Source organism: Meriones unguiculatus, chromosome 7 (assembly GCF_030254825.1).
Source record: "Meriones unguiculatus strain TT.TT164.6M chromosome 7, Bangor_MerUng_6.1, whole genome shotgun sequence".
Taxonomy (NCBI): Eukaryota; Metazoa; Chordata; class Mammalia; order Rodentia; family Muridae; genus Meriones; species Meriones unguiculatus.
In genome coordinates, this window is record NC_083355.1 from 5,543,979 (window position 1) to 5,568,689 (window position 24,711).

Consider the following 24,711-nt stretch of genomic DNA (forward strand, 5'->3'; position numbering starts at 1 on the left):
CTCTAACTCCAGGGATCCAACGCCTCTGCCTCTGACACAGGCATAAAACATGTACAATCAGTAAGAATAAATCCCACCCTCCCAATTACCCAACCAACTGTAAAACTTGTAAGTTTATGGCCTGTTTCAAACAAAGTCACAGGGCTGGGTGTGATGGCCAAACCTTTAACCCCAGCATTCAAGAGGGCAGGCAGTTCTCTGTGAGTTCCAGACCACTCTGGAGAGAAAGGAGGGAGAGACAGAAAACACATACCAAACGCCTCCAAAAACAGAAAAACCAGAAGTCGTGAAAACCAAGATGTAATTTTTCTCTGGGCTCGATTTACTGTACTGTTGACAGACACATTTAAAGGGAGGGTGTAGGGGAAATTTTGTTTTTTTTAAAAACTCAGTTGTTAGGTAAACAGTTTTTTTTTGTTTTTTTTTAAATCCCAAGTGTGGGATATGTCCACAGCAGATTAACAGCCTCATGGGGCTTGAAGAGAGCTGTGGTTTTTGCCAGCAGCAGTTAGTTTAACTCTGAGGACTCTGAGGGTAGAAAGACCAAGAGCCCAGAGAAAGGAAGGATGCTTCCAGGAGACGGATGGAGAAAGAAGGCTGCTGGTTCTGCTGGATATCCTGATGACTGAGATTTATATCTTCCCAAAGAATCCTGTTGTGGATATGCACATGCTGTTTTGGTCCCAGGTGTGGGGTGCGGGACTGACTCAGATGGTCCACAGCAGCAGGCTGTTTGCCTCATGGCAGCTCTGAGAGGAGCTTCTTTGCCAGCTGCAGATAGTTTAAATCTGAGGACTCTGGGGAGGGAATAAAGGCCAGAGTCCAGAGAGTATGGAGCTCAGAGAAGGAACAGGCCACTCCTGGTTGATGTTGTGAGACAAGAAGTTGGAGATCTGAAACAAGGACTGGACTGGCTCCAAGGAACCCAACGACCCTGGACCAGCAGGAAGCAGCTAAGAGAACTGCGCCCCCTCTCCCACTAAGCCTCTCTCTCTCTCTCCTAATTGGAGTTGGAAGGGATTGGGGTGGAGTAGGGAGAAGAGATATAAGAAGTGTAAATAAAAGTTTTTTTTTTAAAAAGTACACCACATATTCTGCAGGCAGACAAGCACACGGTGCACATACAGACAGGCGGACAAAAGAATTTAAAAATAAAATATTGTTATTAGATAAAATGATGGTTATATAACTTTCTGTACACCCACCACACACACATATTATGTTGAATTTGAGGCAGATGTTGAGGCTGGAGAAGCAAGAGTTGGAGGCCAACCTGGAGTGCAGAGAAGACCTGATATTGCTTAGGTTATTTAATAACTCCGTCGCAGAAGCGTCAGCTCTTGCAGAAGACAGTCGATGGTCCTTAAACATTCTCCCAGACATCTCCCAGATGGCTGCACAGGGCCCGCTAGGAGGATGGAGTTTTCTTTATTGTAACTGTCAGGGAAACCACAGCAGAAGTCCTCCACCAGGAAATACTCTTTACTTCTCTAAATATGCTTTTATTGTCACATGACCCAATCTTGACCTCATGACACGTGACTGGCCCCCTCTTGCTAGGAACCACAAGGCATTTAAAGAGGTTAAGGTCTCATGCCTAGCGCTGGAGTGGCATACTCGGGCCACCCCAATACTCTGGAGACCACGGCAGGAGTACTGCCTGGTGTGCAAAGTCCAGGCCAGCCAAGATCCTAACGCAAAAAGACTGGAGCACTTTAAATCCTGTGTTGGGCACACACTATAACCCCAATACCTGAGGCAGGGGGAGGGCTGCAAGCCCAAGGCCAGCCTGGGCTACGCAGTGAGACCCTATCTCAAAAACAACTGCATCTCAGCATCCTTGCTATCTATTTGAAAGTCACTTCCAGATCCACACATGGAGTGGCATCTGCTTCCTATTCCTAAATATTGAAACATACTCCATAGCCAGCAAGAATCCCCATGACACATGGCAATCCAGGCAGGACTTCTCCGTGAGGATGAGGGAGACATGATTGTAAGGAGCCGAGGAAGGGGGAGGACAAACATCTCGGACCAGCTGTCACTGACGGGCAGGATTTCCCACTAGCTTTAAACTGCCAGGATCTGTAACCTTTAATAGCAACTCCACCTGACTTAACAGTCTGGGTTCTCTCTCTTCCCACACTCCACACCACCAAGCTGTTGTGAGACTGACAGGTGGCCACTTTAACCAGCAGTGTGATGTGACCAGCTGTGTGTCCTGGAGACGAATGCCTCATCAAATACTTCGGTAGTCAGAGCCTCGGGCCACAATGGCAGCAGCGTCCCACTCCACAGCGAAGAAAGAAATGGTTCCAAAGAACGCAAATATCACCATGACCAGGAGTTGCCAGTGAAGAAGGAGGTAGTTGCTGTAGAAAAAGGCCATGGCTGCGCAGATGGACTAGAAAGAACAAGAGAAATCACCAAGTGAACCCCAGGCTCGGCTGGTTTGCAGCCAGCAAAGGACACCTGTGGCTGACGGCGCCCAGCAGACAGACCTCAATGGTCACCAGCTCACGACTGTACCCCAAGCTTGCTCAGCAGCAACAATCAAGTAAGCTGTGGGCACTACAGTAATATGATAAATGCAGAGCGAGAACGAAAATCTCTCACCCAACCATGCCCACTGCGCCCGGGTCCTACTCACAACCTCTCTACAGCATGCCCAACGGAAGGAGTGACCAAGGAGAACAGAAGGACACGGACTGTACCTGGACAAACTTAAAGACTGCGAAGGCTGGCGCGCTGTCCTCTGCGTAGAGAAAACCCAGAATGCTAAGCAGCTGGGTGTTGAAGCAGCTGTCTCCTAGCCCCAGCAGAAAACTGCAGAGAATGGCAACCTCTTTGCTGAAGAAAAATACACACAGGATTGGAAAGATGGCTCAGGGGTTAGAGGCACCTGCTCCTGCTGCAGAGGGCCTGAGTTTGATTCCCAGAACCTACTTCCTACGGTTCACAGGCACTAGTGACTCCAGAATCAGGGGATACCCTCTTCTGGATTCCACAGGCACCTGAACTCAAATATGTACCCTCCCCATACACACATATACACAATACACACATATACACGTAATTTAAAAAAAAAACACGCCGATGGTGGCGGTACCCACTTTTTATCCCAGCACTTGGAATGCAGAGTCAAATGGACTTCTGAGTCTGAGGCCACCCTGGTCTACACAGTGAATTCTAGGGCTTTGTAGAAAAACTGTGTCTCAAAAATAAGATAAAAATGAATGTTTAAAAAAAATTAATGCATAGCACCAATATTTTATATCACCAAATACAAAAACAATGCTAACAAAAGTGGTTTATACTTGTTTTGTTTTTTTTTAAAGATTTATTTACTATACATACAATGTTCTACCTGCGTGCACACACGCCTACATGCCAGAAGGCACCAGATCTCACTATAGATGATTATGAGCCACGATGTGGTTGCTAGGAATTGAACTCATGACCTCTGGAAAAGCAGCCAGTGCCCTTAACCTCTGAGTCATCTCTCCAGCTCTTGTTTTGTGTTTTTTTGTTTTTTTTTTTTGGAGGAGGGCTGCTGGGGATGGAGCCCAGCAACTCCCCGCTGCTGTAGGTCTCAGCCCCAATGCAGAACCCAGGCTGGCCTGGAACTTGTGAATCTCTAACCTCAGCTTCCTCAGAGCTAAGGTCACAAGTGTGCAAAAGAATGAATATTAACACTGTGAGGCCTTTTCTGTGGTATTGGGGATTAAGCCCAGGGCCTGCCAAATTTGAGGCAAACTTTTTTTTTTTGAGACAGGGTTTCTCCGTGTAGCTCTGGTTGTCTGTCCCGGGATTCTCTTTGTAGAACCACGTTGGCCTCAAACTTAGGTAGATCTGCCTGCCTCTGCCTGCCGAGAGCTGGGACTACAGGCGTGTGCCAACATGCCCTGCTCCAAGCAAACAAACATTTTACACTCAGTGTTACAACTCCAGCCTGCCTACTAGAGTCTATCGGGACAGTAAGAAACTATGCTTAAATGCACAGACCTAACATTCTAGCCAACTCTGGTCTTTGGCCTACTGTCTTTTGGGCTAGGCTCCCTTGGATTTGTGGGTTTATCCAAAGACACCATCTATATATTGAATTATGGAGTCGAATACAACCAACCAACATGCCTAGGCCATGAAGGACTGAGCAGCCCGCCCAGCTGACAGACTCTGCCTCGCCTCGTTCCCTCCTCTAACCCTGGGATAGCTCGCTGCTCAAAAGGCAAGAGGGTAAAATTCCCATCAGACCCTTCTGTACTCCTGCTTAGGTCAACGGAGGACCCAGGAGGAGACAGGTTAAAAGCAACCACTGCAGAATGACCTTCGGGCTCTCTGAGTGTCTACTTCCACTCCTCCCAGCTCTCTCAACACTTGACAAATGACCCGCAAAGCTGACAGGCTCTAAGGGGAACTAAGTGCTCCACTTCAAACTTCCAGCCACTGGCTCCTCCTGCCCACCCTCAAACCACTCAGAAAAGGGCAGTCACCGTACCTGGGCCTGATGTATGCACTGCTGTTAGTTCCCTCCACAGGGGCAATGGGTGCATCTCCGGGCATATTGAGAAAGATCAAGTAAAAGGCTAAAAAGTGCACTAGGGTGCCCAGCAGCACGACTGGGTTTCTGCCGAAGCGATTGTTCTTGCTCAGCAGGCCGAAGAGGCTTCCACCTGTGGATTAAGACACAGGACACTTCAGAGGTTTCCATTTCCACAGAACCAGCCACAGGTTATAATGCAGAGTCACAGAATGAACTGTCAGACGTCAGCTACCTGCCCCCAAGCAGGCCATCACAGTGAAATGGCAAGGATGACCACAGAACTCGCAACTACAGCATCAATACCAGCTGCACTTCTAGCCAGCAATGTTCTTGCTATTCTGTGAGTTAATACACCTAAAATGAGCATCTTTGCTTTCTAGCTAATTAGTGAAATGGAAGGATGTAACACATAAACTACTACTGTTATTCTGAGGCTGATCCTGCCTCCACCTCCCCAGTGGTGGGATTAGACACGTGTCACCCACCCCATGCCTCTGTTACAATCCTAACAGACACCATGACTGGAAGCAACCACTGTGAAAATGCAGGTGGTGACAAAGGCTTTCAGGAAGGTTCACCCATCATAACAGCTTAGCACCAAGGCCTGTGGCATGTCCTATAGATCTAGTGACTGAGAAGGCTCAGGGGAAGGAGCAAAAATTCAAAGCCTGCCCGAAGAGCAGTGAGTTCAAAGCCAGGCTGGGCCACTTTGTGAGATTCTGTCTCAGAGTTTCAAAAAGGGGGTTGGGGGGGACTAAGCAGCTGGCTCAGTGGTAGAGTGTTTGGTCTAGTATATATAAGCTCCAGGCAATTCCTGGCACACACACACACAAAAAAAAAAGTTAGTAGTTAAAAAACTTCTAATGTGAACAGGGCTTGTGGTACACACATGAAACAAGTTTGAGGCTAGCCTATTCTATATAGTGAATTCCAGGTCATCCAAGAGCTACATAGCAAGACATCAGGAAAAAAACAAAAAGCAATGCTCTATAGCACAGTGGGGTACTTATGGCTAATGACAATTAGCTGTAGGTTGCAAAGTAGCTAGTAGAGATGATGTGGAAAGTTTGTGTCCATAACATGAGGAAGTGATAAACACTTGAGGTGGCTGATACGCCCGTTACCCTGACTTGGAATCTGGTCGGTATACAATGAGATCCCACACTGTACCCTGGCCACCTGTGCCAAGTCCATTCCCTCTGGAAAACAACTCTTGGAGTGCCTAGCACCCTGTTAACCTGCATTCTTCTTAATGAACAACAGAGTACATACAGAATTTTCCTGAATTCTGTCAGGTCTGTCTAACCCTGAAGAGGAATTTGTGAGAAATCCTTAATTTGGGGTCAAGTGAGACAGGGTTGGCTTGGGGACTCCCGAGCTGTGATTAGTGTGAAGTGAGGGTGATCTGCAGGACTGTCACAGGCACTCAGGAACTGCCTTCACCGATAGCGCTGACTTACCTGTGCTCATAAGGAAACTGAGGACAGGAGGAAGTCTGGCCTCGCCTTCCCTTTCTATCTGCTGTCTGCTCTCCCGGCCACTCTCTTTAGCTCTGCACACACATTAGTCACTATGAGTCTGTGATAACTGATGGTATCCAACCCATCTCATCCTGCTTTGAGGCTGAAAGCACACAGCTAAGAGTCTTGGGGTACCTTACTGTCAGTTTTTACAGTCTCCTATTCCAGTCCCCCACAAAGGTACAGCAGGTCTCTAGCCATCCATGTGAACTGTAGAAACAAACAAAGCCTGACAGACAGTTCACCCTGTGATGACAGCACCGTAAGCAGGAACATTCATCCATGAGAACCAGACTGTTCCCTCAAGCAACAAGGAGTTATCTGAACCACCTTGCAAAACCAGTATTGACAGCTGACCAGTGTAACCAATCCTGCTAATCACACGCCTCCTGCCCACAGTGTAGCTGAGCCTGCCTAACTGCACACCTGCCCAGGACCCATCACCGTGACCAGGGTTCTAATCCCAGCACCCAAGTAACAAGCTCCGCTCCAAAGATGGCAGGGAAGACTGCTGGGTCTCAAAGGCTTCCAGCCTACTCAAGAAACTATGAACTCTAAGGTTAGGGAGAGACCTGTCTCAAAGAAACAGATGGAGAGTGATCAAGGACTCTAGAGGTTCCTACTGGCCTGTGTGTTCACACCCAAATACACACACAAAGAAGCAAAAATTAAAAAAAAAAAAAAAAGTTATTCCACAAGGAGAGCAACAGAACCAGAAATTTGAACACAGGGGACTTCCCAGAGACTCATACTCCAACCAAGTACCATGCATGGAGATAACCTAGAACCCCTGCACAGATGTAGCCCATGGGAGTTTAGTGTCCAAGTGGGTTACATAGTAATGGGAAGAGGGTCTGCCTCTGACATAATCTGATTGGCCTGCTCTTTGATCACCTCCCCCTGAGGGGGGAACAGCCTTACCAGGCCACAGAAGATGACAATGCAGCCACTTCTGATGAGATCTGATAGACTACGATCAGAAGGAAGGAAAGGAGGACCTCCCCTATCAGTGGACTTGGGAAGGGACATTCGTGAAGAAGGGGGTGGGAGGGTGGGATCGGGAGGGGAGGAGGGAGGGATTTATGGGGGGATACAAAGTGAATAAAGTGTAATTAATAAAATAAAATTTAAAAAAAATCATAAAAAAAGTTATGACAGAAAAATAAAATATACCCATTTGAATAAAATTAAGTATGAAAAATTAAAAACTCAACAACAGAGAGGTGAAGAAGACTTAAGGTTTCTATTTTTATTCTAACAATTTTTTTTTTTTTTGAGATAAGGTCTTAAGTAGTCCAGGCTGACCCCAAACTCACTATACAGACAAGGATGACCCTGAATTCCTCCATCATCCTGCTTCTACCTCTCAAGACTCAAGAATGAATTTGCTAGCCGTGATGCCTGGCTTTTCTTCCTTTTTAAAATTGAAACTGGGTCTCCTTTTATTGCCCAGGCTAGCCCTGCACTACTACAGAACCAGCTTTCCAGCTTGATTCTGAATTAAAGGTTTTTAAGCTTTTAAAAACAAAATCTAGCTGAGCATGTTGGCCCACACCTTTAATTCCAGCGCTCAGGGAGGGAAGCAGGCAGACTGCTGTGAGTTTGCAGCCAGCCTGGTCTAAAAAGCAAGTCCAGGACAGCCTGGGCTACACAGAGAAACGCTGTCTCGAAAAACAACAGAACAAACAAACAGATCCAACCAACCTACCTAAAATTTCTCCAATGCCGATGAAAATTCCAGAGAGTCCAATGAGGCTTTTCTCTTCTTTCCCAAATTTGTTTACAGCTCCAATACAGGTTCCGTACACCCCAGAGAAAAATGTCAGCTCCAGACCTAAGGGGGAAATCAGGGTTGACTTAACTGTACAGCAGTCTCCTTTTCCCGCTACTGCTTTGTTTCTAGCAGCAGCTGAGCTGGACACACTTGGCAAGAACACATAAACCAAAATGCAGAGACTGAAATGCTTCCCAAGCGGGCAGCTTTATGCTGCGCATGTCTCCCAAAGGCAACACGAAACTGAACTCCCTGACGTGGCGCCTCTGCAGGCACAGATAACATGATGGGTGCCTCATGACGGGACCAGCACGCTTACAGATACCCAGGCGGCTTGCTTCCTGCTCTTTCTGCCAGCCCTGTGACCACAGCAAGATGACAGCTAGGAGAGAGCCTGACCATGCTGACACAGGTTGATATCTTAGCCTCCAGAATTGTGAGAAATCAGCATGGTTTGCAGCTGCTAATGTTTCTTTGAGACAAGGTCTCACTATGAAGCTAAGGTTGGCCTTGAACTTGCATCTTTCTGCTGGTATGTGCCACTACATCAGGCTCAGACTGGTTTTGATTTTTGCTTTTTTTAAAAAAAGCTTGTTTGTTTGTTTATGACAAGCTTTCTCTGTGTTGCCTTGGCTGTACTGGAACTTGTTCTGCAGACTTTGTTGGCTTGAGACTCTCAAGAGATCTACCTGCCTATGCCTCCCAAGTGCTGGGGTTAAAGGCATGCTACCACTTGGGCGGGCTGATTTATTTTAATGTGTATGGTGTTTTGCCTGCAGGTATGTCTACACACAATATGGGTGCAGTGCCCACAGTGGCCAGAAGAGGGTATTGGATCCTGGAAGTAGAGTTACCTATGAGCCACCATGTGAGTGCTGAAAGCCAAAGCTGAGCCCTCTAGAAGAGTAACAAGTGCTCTTAACTGCTGAGCCATCTCAGCCATCTCTCCAATCTGTTTTCTGAGTTGCTCCCCACTCCCACCCCAACGTTAGAGACTGAACCCACAGCCCTCACTTGCTGGGCAAATGCTGTGCCACTCAGTTACGCAATTGCATTACCAGTTCAGCCACAGGTTTTGTTTTGGTTTTTTTTCTGATACAAGGTCTCATGTCATGCTCACATCTGAAACTCACACTGGGATCATAGGCGTGATTTTAAACATTGCAGTTTAAGTTGTATTAAAATATATCATTAAATGGTAATCCTAGAACTTTTGAGGTGGAGAAAGTAGGAAGGATCAAGAGTTCAAGGTCACTTCAGCTTCACACTAAGTTCTAGGCAACCCTGGGCTCTGTAGGAGATCCTGTCTCAAAAATAAAAGCAAGCAGCAAACAAGAACGACAATATATATACATGTATATATATTTGTTTCGGGGTTAGGACAGAATATCCAACAATTTCTGAAATGATCCTAAATATACTTCTATCATTTTGTTCTAGGTATTTACGAAAGCAGAGTCTCCACACTGACAACTACAAAATCAAAACATTCACCAACTTAAAAACTTCAAGGATGCAGTCTGCACATGTCTCAGCAATGAAAACTGTGCTGCTCTGACATAGGCTCAGAGCTCCCAGCATCATGTTGGCTGGCTCAGAACTGCCCACAACTGCAGCTCCAGGGGTTCAAAGCCACATGCATGAGTATATACACGTGCACCTCAGTCAAACACTAACTCTTTTAAAAGATCCTACCTGCTCTGCACCATTAAACTCTCAAGCAAGATTAACTCTTGGAAGATCAGCTGTGCTGACCACTGTACCACCCTCTCTAGAACACAAAAGCACACCCTATCTCATGAGTATGCTAATCTGCTTTCATTTTTAATAAACAGTAAAATTATAAATATGCTAAATATTGTTTTAAAATATATTTCTTTATGATTATCAATAAATGATTTGTACACCTTCCTTCCTTTCTTTTGGTTTTTCGAAACAGGGTTCCTCTGTGTAGACTAGGATGGCCTCAAATTCAGAAATTGGCCTGCCTCTGCCTCCTGAGTGCCGAGATTAAACGTGTGCACCACCTCTCCAGCTCTGTATGCCTACGTAGAATTACACAGAAATTTCTAGGGTGAAGATCCAGAGTATAAAAAGTTCTAAAAGCCCCTGATTTAAACCACCTACTCTGTGGTAAGTTTTCCAGAGGCTCAAAGAAGAAACCACAAAAGGGCAGTTCCCACGGCTTTGATAAAAACACAACTCAAACAGGCATCCTTCTGTACAGCTTGCTCGCATGCAGGAGATGGCAAGGATGCAATCAGACAGAAACAGCACAGACCAAAGGGCTCATCGCCCTGGTAAGCAAGCTGCCCTGGAGAGCCAGGGACATCATCAGCAATACTTCACAGACTCTGTCCAACAGGCAAAGGAAGTTCCTGAAGTCAGAGTAAACATGGGTGGGGCTGCAGCCAGGGCTCAGTGGGTAAAGGAAGTGCCTGCCTTTCCATAGAACCTAGGTTCAGTTCCCAGTACCCACATGGCAGTTTACAACCGCCTGTAACTGAAGTCCCAGGGGATCTGACACCCTGCTCTGGCCTCCACCAGCAGCAACACACAGACACAGACATACATGCAGACAAAACACCCATACATAAAAAATGAGATAAAATTAAGTAACAAATTAGGATAAGTCAGTAAATCCTCTGCTCCTTATGCCTACAAAACTTTTAAAATATATATATTTAGCTGCTTTCCTAAAAAGAGGCAAAAGCCAAGTGCCTGGGCCGTCACAACACTTTAAGTGTGTTTGTGTGTGAGGTGAGAGGCCAACACAGGGAGTCAGTTCCCTCTTTCTGCCATGCGAGTTCCAGCAACCAACTCAGGTCACCTTACTCATCTTGTTTCTGAGACAGGATCTCCCACGGTAGCTCAGGCTAGCCTTGAATTTGAGGCAATCCTCCTGTCTCGGCCTCCCAGTGCTGGGTTTATGGGCTGGCACTCCCTCATTCTTAAGACCAAGTGCTGCAGCCATCTTCACATCCCCTTCTCACGCTGCCTCTACCTCCCCAAGGTGATGCTAGAGTTACAGGGGCCCCTTCCTGGTTATGCCCTGCACTGCTCCCTTATGCTCTCACCTCACTGGTCCAGGCTACCCAGGTCTTGTTCCTGCTCTGGTTAGAATCCTCCCACACTGAATTTGGGGCTGGCTCTGTGACTGGCTGTCACCAACAGCAATAGAAATGACACAAGGCTAGGTCCAGGAAAGACCTTTAGGAAAGGCTGGTCAGCTTTTCCTGCTGTCTTTTTGGTGCCTTTAGCCACTGTGATGTCTGGCTCTCCTGTCAATCACATGAAGACTTCATAGAGGGAGGAGTTTACACAGACAGAGGGGCAGAGCCCCAACACAACATGACAAGGAAGACTGACTGGCAAACTATGATTCAGGCTTCCATCAGACACCAGGAAGGTGTGAACACATAAACAAAACTGTCTTGGTGGCTCTGGCTGTAGCTGCCCTCTGAAAGCAGCGTTGGGAGGTGACACAGAATGGCATTGGGCAGTCAGAGTAGAGCATGAAAAGCACTGCAAGCTACTAGTGTTAGCCTCACCATCATCACGTCATCACACATCGACAGTGTGATGACAGCAGCTATACCTGTGTAGGCAGTTGTAACACTCAGGAGCAGCATCTCCTTGGTGACACACAACTTCAGAGACTTTTCTATAAAGAGAAAAATTAGATAGACTTAGCTAAGTTTTAGTTGGCAACCAAAGTTCTCAAATCATTTACTTCAGCCAGAACATTCCTCTCACCACTGAGGCCAGAAGACAAAGAACCTAAATTTTCAGACTAAAAGGCTTGAGACATGAATGAAGTCTGCCCTGTAAATAGAATGCTTGTTTCAAGTGTTCAAATACATTTTGGAGGCACACTGTCCTCAATGTGTTTTCAGCTCTTAATAACAACCTGAGGGGAAGGGAAAGAAACCAGAATTACACAAGACAATGACAAGCTGGGCAGACACTGGGAGGCTGCGCAGGGAGTGGGTCGGCAGAGTCCTGGGCTGAGACTGACTACAGCCCTGGGCTGTGGCCTCCAGGCCTGGTGTTTCGCAGACCCTCAACCTCCGCCTCTGCACTGAGCAGTGTGGATCTACAGGAGAACACATTTCTAAAAGTGGTGCCCACACACACTGAGGACAGGGCCTCCCTCTGGCTCAGGCTATACTGAAACTTACTACGTGGTCCAAGATGGTCTGGAACAAGCCAATCTTCCTGACAGTGTTCCAAGTGTAAGGATTACAGACACTGAGACAGAATCTCCTGTGTCCTGGGCTAGCCTTGAACTCCTCAATAGCTAAGGATGATGACTGATTTTCTTGCCCATCAAGTATTGGAATCACACAGCTGAAACGGAAGGATCAATAGGTTTCAGACAAGCCTGGGCTACACTGCGCAAATCAGTCTAAAAAGTTGCTACATTGGAGTTTCTGTGAGTTTAATTTGGGTCCTCTGACTCCCTGACCGTGGGCAGATCTTCTGGTAGACAAGTTCCTAGACTACAAAACGGAGAGCCAAACCTCTGGTGAATTCTCATTTTGGTCTCATTTTGGTATACCCTATCTGCTTATACACGAAGCCCCAATTTATAATTACGAACGCATCCTTCAAACACAGGAAGTGCATAAAAGCCAGATTAAACAGCTCTAATGACAGAGTATCCACGCCTCACATCCTAGGTCCTTTCTAAAAACAGGCCTCAAGCCATCTGAGCCAGGCATCAGCTGATGAGGTCAAGAAGTTCTACTCAGGCAAAAGGGACCTGACAACTGTTCATCTCCCCAAGGGCCACAGGCACTTCAAGTCCTGAGCGCTGAAGGCCTGCAGCAGTCAGCTCCATGGAGAGTAACTGCCTGTGTGTACAGAATCCTTAGAAGCACTGTGCATATGACACAAAAACTTTACCAGCATCTGTGGCCAGGAAAAACAAAACAAAACAAAAAACAACACCCACTGAATGAGTGCGGCTGCTCTTACCATGTCTTGGCTCACTGTGGCCATGGCTCTGCTCCAAGGATTGCTCTCACCTCCCCACATCAACACAGAGTCCCCACACCTGAGGCTTCATCCCACCGCTCAGACCCCTCCTCAGGTGGGCAGCATTATCATTCATCCCTCATGCCCCCACGTTAGAGAGACACTGGCGGGAAGTGGGAAGATTATTTTAGAGGCGTATACCTGGAAGTCTGAAAACACTGGGGATCATCAATCCACAGTTACCAGGGAAAGGGGGAAGGCAAATGCTGAAGTGTGTTTGAAGTGTGTTTCAGGCACAGAAAATACTTACTAAATGCATCTACTGCCTTTGTCACATTGTTCTGGGCAGACCTGGGAAAATAAAATAAGGCTGTTTTGACCCTTGGAAACTACAAAGAGATCAAAAGTAGCACATGGCCAATGATCATCCCCCCTTTCACTGAGGTTTGCAAAATCCCTGGACCTGGCTAGGCATGATGGCACACTCCTTTAATTTCACTACATCAGAGGCACAGGCAGGGGGATCTCAGGGAGTTCTGAGCCAGCCAGAGTTACAAAGTGAGACCCTCTCTCAAACCAAACCAAAGCTCTGGCTCCATGATGCCTGCCAAGTCCATCCAATGAGTCTCAGTGCTCTTTGTTCTGAGGGACCGCCTTGGTCCTGGTCTTCAGAGGGCTTATTGTGCTTCCCAGAAGCTCCCCATTCTGAGCAGTGGAGGACCCTCTCCTTACGGCGGCCTTCTGCACACGCTAACTCATCTGACTCCTTTCTGAAAATGACACTTAGAGGAAGGCACAAATACTTTGGTATTGCTGTTTACAAAAGTGTTGTTTACCCCAGAAAGCTCACACTCAGCACAAGAATCAAATCCAGACTTTGCACATATATGCCAACCTCTACCCCAGCTCAGATACACATTCCTAACCTTGCCGTTTTCAACCTGTCAGAATCTGAGGGCCCTATGTTCCACTATTCTTCTCATATAAACAGGAAACCTCCCAGCATCCAAATTCTTTAAAACCCTAACTATCTGGGGCTGGCAAGATGGTGTCAGCACCTGATAACAAGTCTGGTGACCCACAATGGTGAAAAGAGCTGACCCCCAGAAGTATCCTCTGACCTCCATGTGTTCGCCACAGCACAGGACTGCCTGCACAGATACACATACACACAAGTAGATACACGTGATAAAAACTGAAAGAGGCTAGAGAGATGGCTTCAAGGCTAAAAGCAGTCTGCTCTTCCTGAGACCCTGGCTCTGTTCCTCCCATCCACATGGTGACCCACAACTGGAACTCTAATGCCAGGAGATTGATGCCCTCCTCTGTTCTCTAATGGCACCAGGCACACATGTGGTGCAGATACACACGCAGGCAAACACGACCATACACATGAAATACAACAATTTCTTTTAAAACTGTAAAAGAATAAATCTTCTGACATTAAAACAAGAGCATTTGGGCTATGCTAAGGGCACTCTGGATTCCCTTACAGGTGTATCGCTTCTGCTGCCTCTAACATTCCTTTAGGTCCATGAAGAACAGGGGCTGGGCCAGGGCTGGCACACATTGGGATTATTTGCAAAACGAAGACTTGGAAGTTTCACATGTAGGAGACAGTTCAGGATAAGAGAATGTTAAACAGGCTGAGCAGCATTCCCAAGAACTATAATTTTTTTTTGCAGAGAGGGGGCGTTGCAAGGCAAGGTTTCTCTGTGTAGCTGTGGCTGTCCTGGACAAAATTTGTAGTCTAGGCTGGCTTTGAACTTACAGAGATTTGCCTGCCTCTGCCCCCCAGAGTGCTGGGATTACAGGCGTGTGCACTGAGCCTGACTGGAACTATGCTTAGATACACTATACCCTTTTCCAATTCCTGCTGACTAATGCTGTCGTCACAGCACTGAGAAACAAATCCTTAACGGTTCTGCTGAACAAATCCCAGAGCACACTCACACATTGTATGCTGAGCCTTGCTAGGTGACACAGTCTTATGGGTTACTATCACAGCAGTCTGCCACTAACAGAAAGCCTTCATGTGATACATGACTTGTATGTAACACATGCTCAACCAAAGACCAGCTCCCCTCCATTTTAAATACTAAGTGAAAAATTTCAACTGGACTTTTTGAGTTCTTTGTCAATTAAAAAGGCAACACAGAAGCCTAGGCATAGTGGCACATGCCCTTAATCCCAGAACTCAGGAGGCAGAGATAGGCAAATCTCTGTGAGTTTGATGCCAGTCTAGTCTACACAGTGAGACCCCCGTCTCAAAAAAAAAAAAAAAAAAAAAAAAACACCAAACAAATAAATGGCAATAGAATGCTCAATACAAAAGTTTTAACAATGGAAGAAAATTTGTAAGAAAAAAAATCATAATTTGACAAAACCAAAATAAAACTCTGCCCCTGATCTAAATGATACTGCAGACAAACCACCTATAATTTTTGTTTGTATGATTTTGAAACAAGTCTTATGTAGCCTAGGCTGGCCTTGACCTTTTTATGCAGTAGAGGATGACCTTCAATTCCTAATCCTCCTGCCTCCATCTCCCATGTACTTGGACTACAGACCTGTGCCGCTTTGTTCGGTGGATCTATACATCTGAAATAATGTCACTCTTGACACATGCTCAGGTAACTGGGTGTGCTGGCACTCACTAGCAATTCTAGAGGCTAGCCTAAGATACATAGTGAGATCCCATCTCAAAACCAGAAAGAAATGTGCTCAGGTAATTACAGGATTGGAAACCTCCTGTGCAGGTCACCACAGGAGCTGGAAACCATCAGCCAAGAGGCAGCTCCTCAAGAACTGCAGCGCTCTGCCACTCACCCACACCACAGCATCGGTGCTGGGAAGCTTGAGAGCTGACCCACAGGCACAGGACTGAAGGCAGAGCGCCTATCTCGCTCACCTATCAGCCCAGCCTCCCATGGGAAAGCAGGGGCCTGCTAGGCAGAGCAGGAAATTGAGGCCTAGGGACATGGTAGGGTTTTTGCTACTCTGAGGGCCACCCAACAGCTGTGGAAGTACCTGAGGAACCGTTCAAGGCCTCCCTTCCACAGTTAGTCCTTCACTTCTCTGAAGTGAAGCCACTTCCATGGCTCTCCTTCACCTTTGCTTGAAATGTCTCCCCATGCCTGTCTGTCAGAGAGTAGCCGTGGTAAAACAGTCCATTAATCCCCAGACCATAATTCCTCAAAATCTACCCTAACAAGAAGAATGTTCTGGCATCTTACTCAGTGGCTTCCATGTCCTGGTCATCACAAGACTCTTCTTCTCCAGGGACATTCTCAGGATCTGGTTTCCGAATGAGAAAGAATAGAACTGTCCCCACGAGGCTTATCACTGTGAGGGCAATGAACACTGTCCTTCGGTCATTCTCTAGAGACAAAAAGACAGAGTGTACAACACTAGTGAACCCATGCCAGTTAAGTGTCATGCCCACTGGCTGTCGATGGGCGGGAAACATTTCCTTATCACATTATAAAGCATGAGGAAAAACCTAAAAGGAGGGACAGCCACTTCCACTGTTCTTTTAGCTAACGAGCTAAAGAAACAGCAGACAAGAACACAACTTCTCCTTCCTTCTAACTGAAGGAGGGCACAGATCCAACACCTGAACACTCGTAGCACTCGGGAGCCTGGCTAGCACGTACACACTTGGCATGACCTGGCTTACTTGGAGGTGCCCTGCAAAGCACAGCCATGAACTCTAACCTTCACTTAACGAATCTAAGGCAAAAGCTTCTAAAAAAGCAAGTATCACAAGAACCCTCAGGGTGCCAAAGTTCACTGAAAGGACAGCAGTGATGGGCATTTCTGTGGAACTGTGGTTCTGCTTTCAAAACATCTGAATAAAGCAATGTGAATAAGACCAACCTGAAATTTGAGTTTTCCCTTGCCAGGCAAAATATATGTAGAGATTTCCAAAGAACAAGCTGTGGGGGAGAAAGGGAGAAGATGCTGGGGAATCACTGGAATCCTTGGGGTTATGTTTACTTATTTCCTTAAACAGTGTATCACTATGTACCCCTAGCTGGCCTGGAACTCAAGATCCACCTCCCTCTGCCTCCTGTGTGCTGGGTGGTATTAAAGGCCTGGGCCACTGTGCCCAGCACGTACTTAGGGCTTTAAAAATCCGCTCCCCATTATTTGAAGAAGGAAAAGAGGCAGGGGAGAAAAGGGGGAGGTGACTTTGTAAAGGACCTACCTGCCCTAGGTTCCAGTATCAAATCTACCTGGCTTTCTGAGAAAGTCAACTGACCAGATGCATGTGACAGCAACCTGACTCGGCAGCGCCTGGCGGGACTGACTCACTTTGACACACGTGACTTACTGGGACTCTCGGAATAAGTTGGAAACAAACTTATGCTACTTCTAAATCCTAAAATTTAAGGAGTCTGTGAAAAAGCCATGTGATTTAAGCATCCACACCTCCAACCGTTTGGCATACTTTCCTAAGAATGGCCACTCACTGGCTCTCCTGTTTCTTAAATCTCTAAGGCCTTAAAACTAAACTTTGGCACCAGGCATGGTGGGGTACACTTATAGTCTCAGCTACTTGGGAGGCTTGTAGGAAAATAATCACACTGAGTCCAAGAGTTTAAGGCCAGCCTTGTGTGACTCCCAACCAGTCTCAACCAAACAAAACAAAAACCCCTACCACTACCATCAACTAAACATTCAAAATTAAGTCTTGTGAAAAACCGAAGTTCTTTAAAATGTTTTTAAATTACATTCAGTTGCTTGCGTATGGGAGGTGTGCATTTTTACAGTATACAACCGGAAGTCAGAGGACAACCTGCTGAGCTGTTCTCTCCTGCTACCGCGTGGGTCATCATTAGATCTGGTGGCAAGTGCTTTTATCCACTGAGCTATCTTAGTGGCTCCAGGCTGGCCTTGAACTCACTACAGTCGTCCGGCTCCTACCTCCTGAGTGCTGGCCTTGCAGGTGTACGCCATCACACCACACTCCTAGGACACACTACTGAGATCCAACGGTCCTAACTACAATGCCTGCTGTTGCTCCTCTTCTCAGAAATACCTACTGTGTATGGTTCAGACTTGGTACCAATGGATATGGCACCAGCGACTTGGTACCCTTCTGAATTTGGTGTATTCACCCACAGCTATCAGGCAGTGCAGCTTGGTGGGAAGGATGTGGCTCCTGATTCCAGATAACCGTGTTTAACCAAGTTAACGCTTAGCCTCTGTCTTCTCATGTGTAGGATACAGATAATGCCTTCCATCTTCTGGGTTTGTGTGAAGGTAATATGAAATTAAATAACCCAAAAGGCCTAAACACAGAGGATGCTCAATACATGGAGGTTAATATTTTCTGTTTGCAATTTTAGATTGTAGTAAGACAGTTCCATGCACTTTACATAGTTCATAAAGTATGGATCTGGACCACACAATCAAGATCTAGTCAAGAAGAAACCCAGGGATAGACTGAGCCCCAAAGAGATTACCTAGACTGCAAGAGTGCCCAGAAAATGCCGCTGTTTCTCCCGATTGTGTGTTCATCGGAATTTATCGTCAGGCAATTTCCTTGTGCTGTCCAAAGTACTAAAATTCAAACCAACGGTTCATCAGAGGAGGGACATCAGGCAGCTTCCCAACCTACCATGTAAACAGCACCCACACCCCGGGAAGGCAGGTTTAAGAGATGCTCACCAGCAGCTGCAATTCCAATGAAGACAGAAGCCGTGTAGAAGGACCATGGGAAAGGCTGGATAAAAACGGCAATGTACATGCTAAAATACAACAGGTCAGTGCATTACAGTCAAACAGCACGTGAAACGGAACACTAAGCATGCTGCCCTGGGGCCAGCACAGAAGTTCTCATGCCTAACTTCAACCTGGAAAGCACTTTCTTAGTTCTGCCTTTTTGAAAAGGGATAGATGTGAGCTGGTTTTGGCTTTTTTTTTTTTTTTTTTTTGCCCCAGAAAGAGATCAAGGCCAGACCCCTGTTGCTGCTGACCATCTCAAGCTGCTGACGGAGACTTCACAGGTTTGCAACAACTTCTGCCATGAGCTCAGTGCAGGATGGCACTTGAGCTCAGAAACATTTCCCAATTTCACATAAATCTGCTCACCAACCTAACTGAAAGGAAACTTACTTCATGGAAGGTTCTGTTCAGCCCTAGCTTGTACTTCTTAAAAGTATAACAAAAGCTGGATCTGCCAGACACGGTGGAACCTGATGATAATCTCAAACTCTGAAGGCTGAGCCAGAAGGATCTCCAGTTTGGGGCCAGCCTGGGTCTGGGCTATAGTGAGACCCTGTCTCACACACAAAAACCAACTTGACACACTCACTGGTTAGAACCACCATGTTCTTGAGCAACAAGCAGAGAACTAAGCCTTGAAATAACTCCTTTCTACTGTTCTTGCATGAGGATCGAAAGTATCCTAAATCAAGCAAGTGAAGGGGAGAAGAACCACTCACCTGTAAAACAAACCACTGACAAACATGGAGAGCTGAGGTCCGACGATGGCAACCACGGATGGAGTGATCAAATTGGAAGCAGAGAACACACCGTAAATAATTGCCAAGCTGCTCACACAATGCACAGGGGGGAAAAGAACAAAAACCTTAGGTAACATCTCAAAAAGTCACTTCTAAAATTCTGCCTAGGTAGTGGGTGATGGCACCTGGGCAAACCTGACAAGCACGCTCCATCCGACAAACCCACAATGTGGAAGAAGAGCGCAAACTCCTAAGTTGTCCTTTGACCTCATACATGATATGTGGGCATTAATACATATGTGCAGAAGAAAGATAAGGTAAACTTCTATTCATAATATGGAAATTTCATAATTTTACCAAAAAATCTTTCATAGACTTTAGTCAGAATTTATATCCTTAGAAAAAAATAAAGTTTATGTAGCAGACAAAAATATGTATTTACTTTATAAACATATTAGTGGCTAACAGGTGGATAAAGGTTTTGTTGAGACAGGATCCTATTATGTAGCCCTGGCTGGTTTGAAATAGTGAATCACTGTGTAGCTCAGGCTGAGTTTGAACTCTTGGTAACCCTGCCTCAGCATCCCAAGTGCTAGATTACAGGCGTGCAATTTAACATTTGCTGTTTTTGTTTGTTATGACAGGGCCTCTAAACCTAACCCTGGCTGGTCTCAAACCTGCAGCAATGTTCCTGTCTGTCTGTCCCAGGAGAGTGTTGGAATTACAGGCATGCACCACCGCATCTGGCATGTATTAAGTATTTGAATCATGTTTCTTTTAGCTGGCTTGCTTGTGACATAAAAGTGAGTGTTAAAAAGTATCGTACAGGGCCAGGCATGGTGACGCACACCTTTGATCCCAGCGCTCAGGAGGCAGAGGCAGGGGATCTGAGTTTGAGGCCAGCCTGGTATACAAAGTGAGTCCAGGACAGCCAAGGCTACACAGAGAAATCCTGTTTCAAAAAACCAAGTATTTCCTCTTTTAAGCCTAGATGCTATGGCATCACTACCCAGCCTCACTTTATGGAAAACAGAATTGCTGTGAATGAGCTGCCTCGTGTTCAGGCAGTCATTAGGGAATGGTGAGTCAGGATCCAGCCAGGAGACTTGCTCCAGGGGCCCAGGTGAAGCAGGCCATTCCACTACAGCTTTCTGGTAGCTAGATGCTATTTCTTTGCTATAAATAACAAGCAGACTTATAACTTACTTACACTGGGACTTATTTACCTCATCTGAACATTGTTCACTTACTTTTCAACCCTATTACATATACTCACTTCAGTTATATGTATAGGTCATATAAATATATGTTATCTGTATGAATATGTTATCTGTATGTTTTTGAGACAGGACATCACTAGATAGCCAGGGCTGGCCTTGAGCCCACAATTCTCCTGCATAAGCCTCCCATGTTCTGGATTACAGGCATACACAGCATGCCTGGCCCTACTGCATATATCTATCTTCTTTTCCTTACTACATTTATCTTTTTCTTCTTTCTCACTCCCCCCTTTTGAGATAGGGTCTCTCTACATAGTTCTGGCTATACTGCAACTCTCTCTGCAGAGCAGCTGGCCTTGAACTCACAGAGCTCCCCATGCCTCTGCCTCCCAAGTGCTGGGATTAAAGGCTATAACACATCACCCATCTTATTACATACATCTTGAACAAAGTGGAACCACAGCCATTTTGAGGATCCTGATTTCAATTATTAGCAGTGTTAAAAATATGGAAATTCATACTTCTTTGGCTTCCTTAAGCCACTCAAATATTAAATGTTGCCGGGCATATTGGTAACATTTAATCCCAGCACTCAGGAGAGTCAGGGTGACTCTCAGCAGAGGCAGGCTGATCTCTGTAAATTTTAAATTTTGAGGCCAGCCTGGTCTACAAAGAGAGTTCTAGGACAACCAGGGCTGCACAGAGAAACCCTGTCTTGAAAAAAAAAAAAAAACAAAAACCAACCCAAACAAACAAACAAACAAATCCACAGAAGACACGGAGCTACCAAGCTGTAAGTCTTGTAATTGGATTGGGGGATGCAACAAACCTGTAAGAATAGAGAAATTAGGAAAAAGCAGCCAGGCATAGTAATACACAGGCATGCAGGAGGCTGGGCATGAACCATTGCCAGGCCAGTATGAGTTACAGGGTAAAATCTCATTTGAGATTTTTTTTAATCTATCAAATAAATTCAAAGAGTGTGTGTATACTAAAAATAAACATGTATAATTCTTGTCAATTAAAAGTTTCACTTTTTTTTTTGTTTTTGTTTTAAAGAGAATCCAGAGCCGGATGAGGTGGTGCATTCAGTTAATCCAAGCACTCCGGAAGCTGAAGCAAGAGGATCTCTGTGAATTTAAGACCAGTCATTTTCAGTCAGGGAGGCATATCTCTGTGAGTTCAAAGCTAGCCTGATCTGCAAAGTGCATTCAGGACAGCCAAGGAAACCCTGCCTAAAAAAAAAAGACCAGCTATTTTGAGACCAGCCTGGTCTATAGTGTGAGTTCCAGAATAGTCAGGGCTACATGAAAAAACCTTGCCTAAAACAAACAAACAAACAAACAAACAAACACAAAAAAACCAAAACAAAACATCTAAATAAATACATACATAAATAATAAATAAGATGAGCCAGGGTTACATAGTGAGATTGCCTTGCCTCACAAAAAATAAACAGAAAACAAACAAAAACCCGAAAAAGCTTGTCCTACTTATTTTGAAAGAACCAGCAAGACAAACTTGGAACATTCTTAGAGATAAATACACAAGGCGGAGGCTACCCGGCAAGGCCTCTGCACCCAGCTAACCACAAAGCAACTGCCTGTGACCAATTTGTCTGGTATCTCAGCAGTGAGTAAAGCCAAGTTGACAGAGGCCTCATTGTCACCTTCTGACAACATGGGGTGAGGGCTAGAGAGGAGCTCAGTAGCCTTGGGTTGGAAGATGCTGGATTCTTTGATATAGTATTGAAAAGGAGGGCAGAAAGAGGAAAAAGCAAACTCTGAAGCCAGGCCTGGTGCTACAGGTTTCTAATCTCTAGGGAAATAGAGGTGAGAGATCAGAAATTCAAGGTTATCCTGTGAGCTCAAGGCCAGACTGGGGTCAAGGGTATTTGAGAAGAGGCAGAGGGAGGACGAGGATGTATATATGCATGTATTTAGCACATTTTCAGCTTCAAACCCAAAGTATTTCTCTGCTCATAAAACTGGGCCTCAGCAGCACAAAATCTTAAAGCTTCTGATGAAATTATAAGCAGAGAATGAAATTACAATGATTATAAATTACAGAGCCATGAAGAATCACAGCATTGTTTAGGATTAGGATGTGATTTTGACATGACTTGCACGAATACTGAATAGGAAGGCACTAGGCTGTCTTTATAGCCATGATCTTAGTGAAGAACCTGCGCTCACTGAAATAACTTGCCGACAGTAGTCTAGCACTCAGGTTCTGAAGCCAGGCATTCTATCCCCAAGTCGAATTCTTCAGAAAACCTTAAGTTATCATCTTAACATTTTACCATCGCATTTATTTTGGGATTGAAGGCATGCACCACCATGCCTGACCTATAATTACAAATTTTAAATTTATGTGTGTATGGTATTCCTGTGTGGAAGCCATGACAACCTGCAGGAGTTGGTTCTCTCTTTCCACCCGGTAGGTTCTGAGGATTAACTCAAATAGCCTTGGGGGCAGGGGTCTTTACCTACTGAGCTACCTGGCTGGCCCTAAAATCAGAAAACAGACAGGACACAGTAATTGGGTAAAATCAAATGTAAGTACAAAAGGAATTACAATTTTTCAGTTGCAGCACTTTATTGCTGGTTTTCCTAAAGAGATGTATGGAACTGTAACATGCAAAGTAAAATCATGCACACAGTACAATACCTGGTATATCCACTGCCATGAAAATCTGTGCTATTTAAGCTCCTGATGACAGTTTGCTGTGTGGAAAATAAAACTAATCAACGAAAACGTCTTGACATTCTCCCTCCCCACACACACCCTTGGAAAGCCTAAATAATCAGAAAAATGTTATGGTTCCGTAGGGCTATCACCCAACCCCACTAGGAGAGGACAAAAAGAACTCAATTATGGAAGACATGCCCGAGACGGGCAACGGGCAATCCGCTGCGCCTACGCTGGGTTAGTACTTCAACCACCCAAGCACTAAACATAGTTTAACACGGACAAGAATTAAAGGAACTATGGTCAATACTCAAATTCGAAGCCGCAGCTGAGCAGTAAACGCCAGTGTTTAACACCCTTATACGAGAAGTGTCTGACACACGAAACCAAACTAAATCATAGAAAACAGGGAAGGGGAGGTTGAAAACAGGAGTTACAATCCTGGAGTGCGGTGGCCGGCAACGTTTATTGTCACAGCTGGAGAGCATTCTAGCCATTTCGAAGGAGGGAGCACAAATTCCGACTCACCGCCACATTTCCACAAGTCTGAAAGGCGGTGAACATAAACATAAAGGCAACTCCTAGAATAACGATGTTGAAAAGCTTTTTAGATTCCGGGGACATTTTGGCTCCGCTTGTCGGAGGTCAGCAGCGGCCCGGGGCAGTCACCTCTCCTCCGCCAGTCGGTCGAACCCCTTGACAGTCCTGAGAGAGGAAACCAGATGAGAGAGCCACGCAGCCAGAATGCCGATCTCCAGTCCTCGGAAGGGAGCGGCGAGCTCAACGGAAACTTCTTCCTGCCGGCAGTTAGGACTCTGCAGGGACTTAGGCGAAAGGGGAGGAAACCCGGGGACGCCCCTCGCAGCAACCCCAGGCGCGGGCGAGGGGATTAGAGGCAAGGACAGGCAGCAGCGGCCGCCGCTGGGCCCCGCCCTCCCGGCCTGACTCACAGCACTTCACGAGACCGGTCAGCTGACCGCAGCGCGGGCGCAGCGCACGCCGGGAAATGTAGTCCTGGGCGCCATGGCCCGGGCCGGGGCCAAGTAATCCTACAGACTGCGGCTAGCGCGTGCCCTCAGTGCCCCCGCTACCCGTCCCTTCCGGGAGTGGAAAGGCCCAGAAAAGTGAAACCAGATAGCCCGAGCGCAGCGAGCTGAAGTCAGGAGCGGCGGGAGGGAGGAATCTGAGGAGGCCAGTGACACACGGACGCAAATGGGAGCAGGAGGATCCCTCTAGCGGGCGGGGCTGAAGGCTGGGCAGGACGGTGCGTGGAGCCCGGGTATTGGCGTGGGGAGGCAGGAGGGGCGCTGGTGCGGAGCGCTTCCTCTTTCTCCCTGCACAGAGCCTAGCTGTTCCCCCTCCCCCCCGCCTTCGCGGGCCTCGGCGGCGGAAAGAGCATTTGGCGGGCTTTCTAACTGCCTTCCCGGGCCGCTCCCCCTCCCCACGGCAGTGACTGCGCGCTTTCCGCCCGCCCGCCGCGCTCTGCGCAGGCGCACCCGGGCGGGGCGAG

General features: G+C 46.4%; 1 protein-coding gene across 6 annotated transcripts; it reads right to left on the bottom strand.

Annotated features, from left to right (window-relative positions):
- Positions 1–1,144: 1,144 nt before the first annotated feature.
- On the bottom strand, positions 1,145–24,676 carry Mfsd11 (major facilitator superfamily domain containing 11). 6 transcript variants are annotated; one of them, XM_060386325.1, is made up of 14 exons: positions 24,152–24,676; positions 23,730–23,906; positions 23,181–23,236; positions 19,270–19,377; positions 18,494–18,573; positions 18,289–18,385; positions 16,697–16,755; positions 16,054–16,198; positions 13,128–13,168; positions 11,436–11,501; positions 7,772–7,897; positions 4,499–4,673; positions 2,715–2,850; positions 1,145–2,404 (listed from the first exon to the last, which is right to left on the bottom strand). In XM_060386325.1, exons 2-14 carry the CDS (start codon positions 23,823–23,825, stop codon positions 2,240–2,242), a joined length of 1,350 nt encoding a protein of 449 aa, XP_060242308.1. In that variant the 5' UTR covers positions 23,826–23,906; positions 24,152–24,676; the 3' UTR covers positions 1,145–2,239. The 6 variants fall into 6 exon arrangements, with proteins under 6 accessions (XP_060242308.1, XP_060242312.1, XP_060242309.1 ...); XM_060386329.1 differs by lacking the exons at positions 23,730–23,906; positions 24,152–24,676 and having other exon boundaries at positions 18,494–18,548; positions 23,181–23,197; XM_060386326.1 differs by lacking the exons at positions 16,697–16,755; positions 18,289–18,385; positions 24,152–24,676 and having other exon boundaries at positions 23,730–24,145.
- Positions 24,677–24,711: the final 35 nt, after the last annotated feature.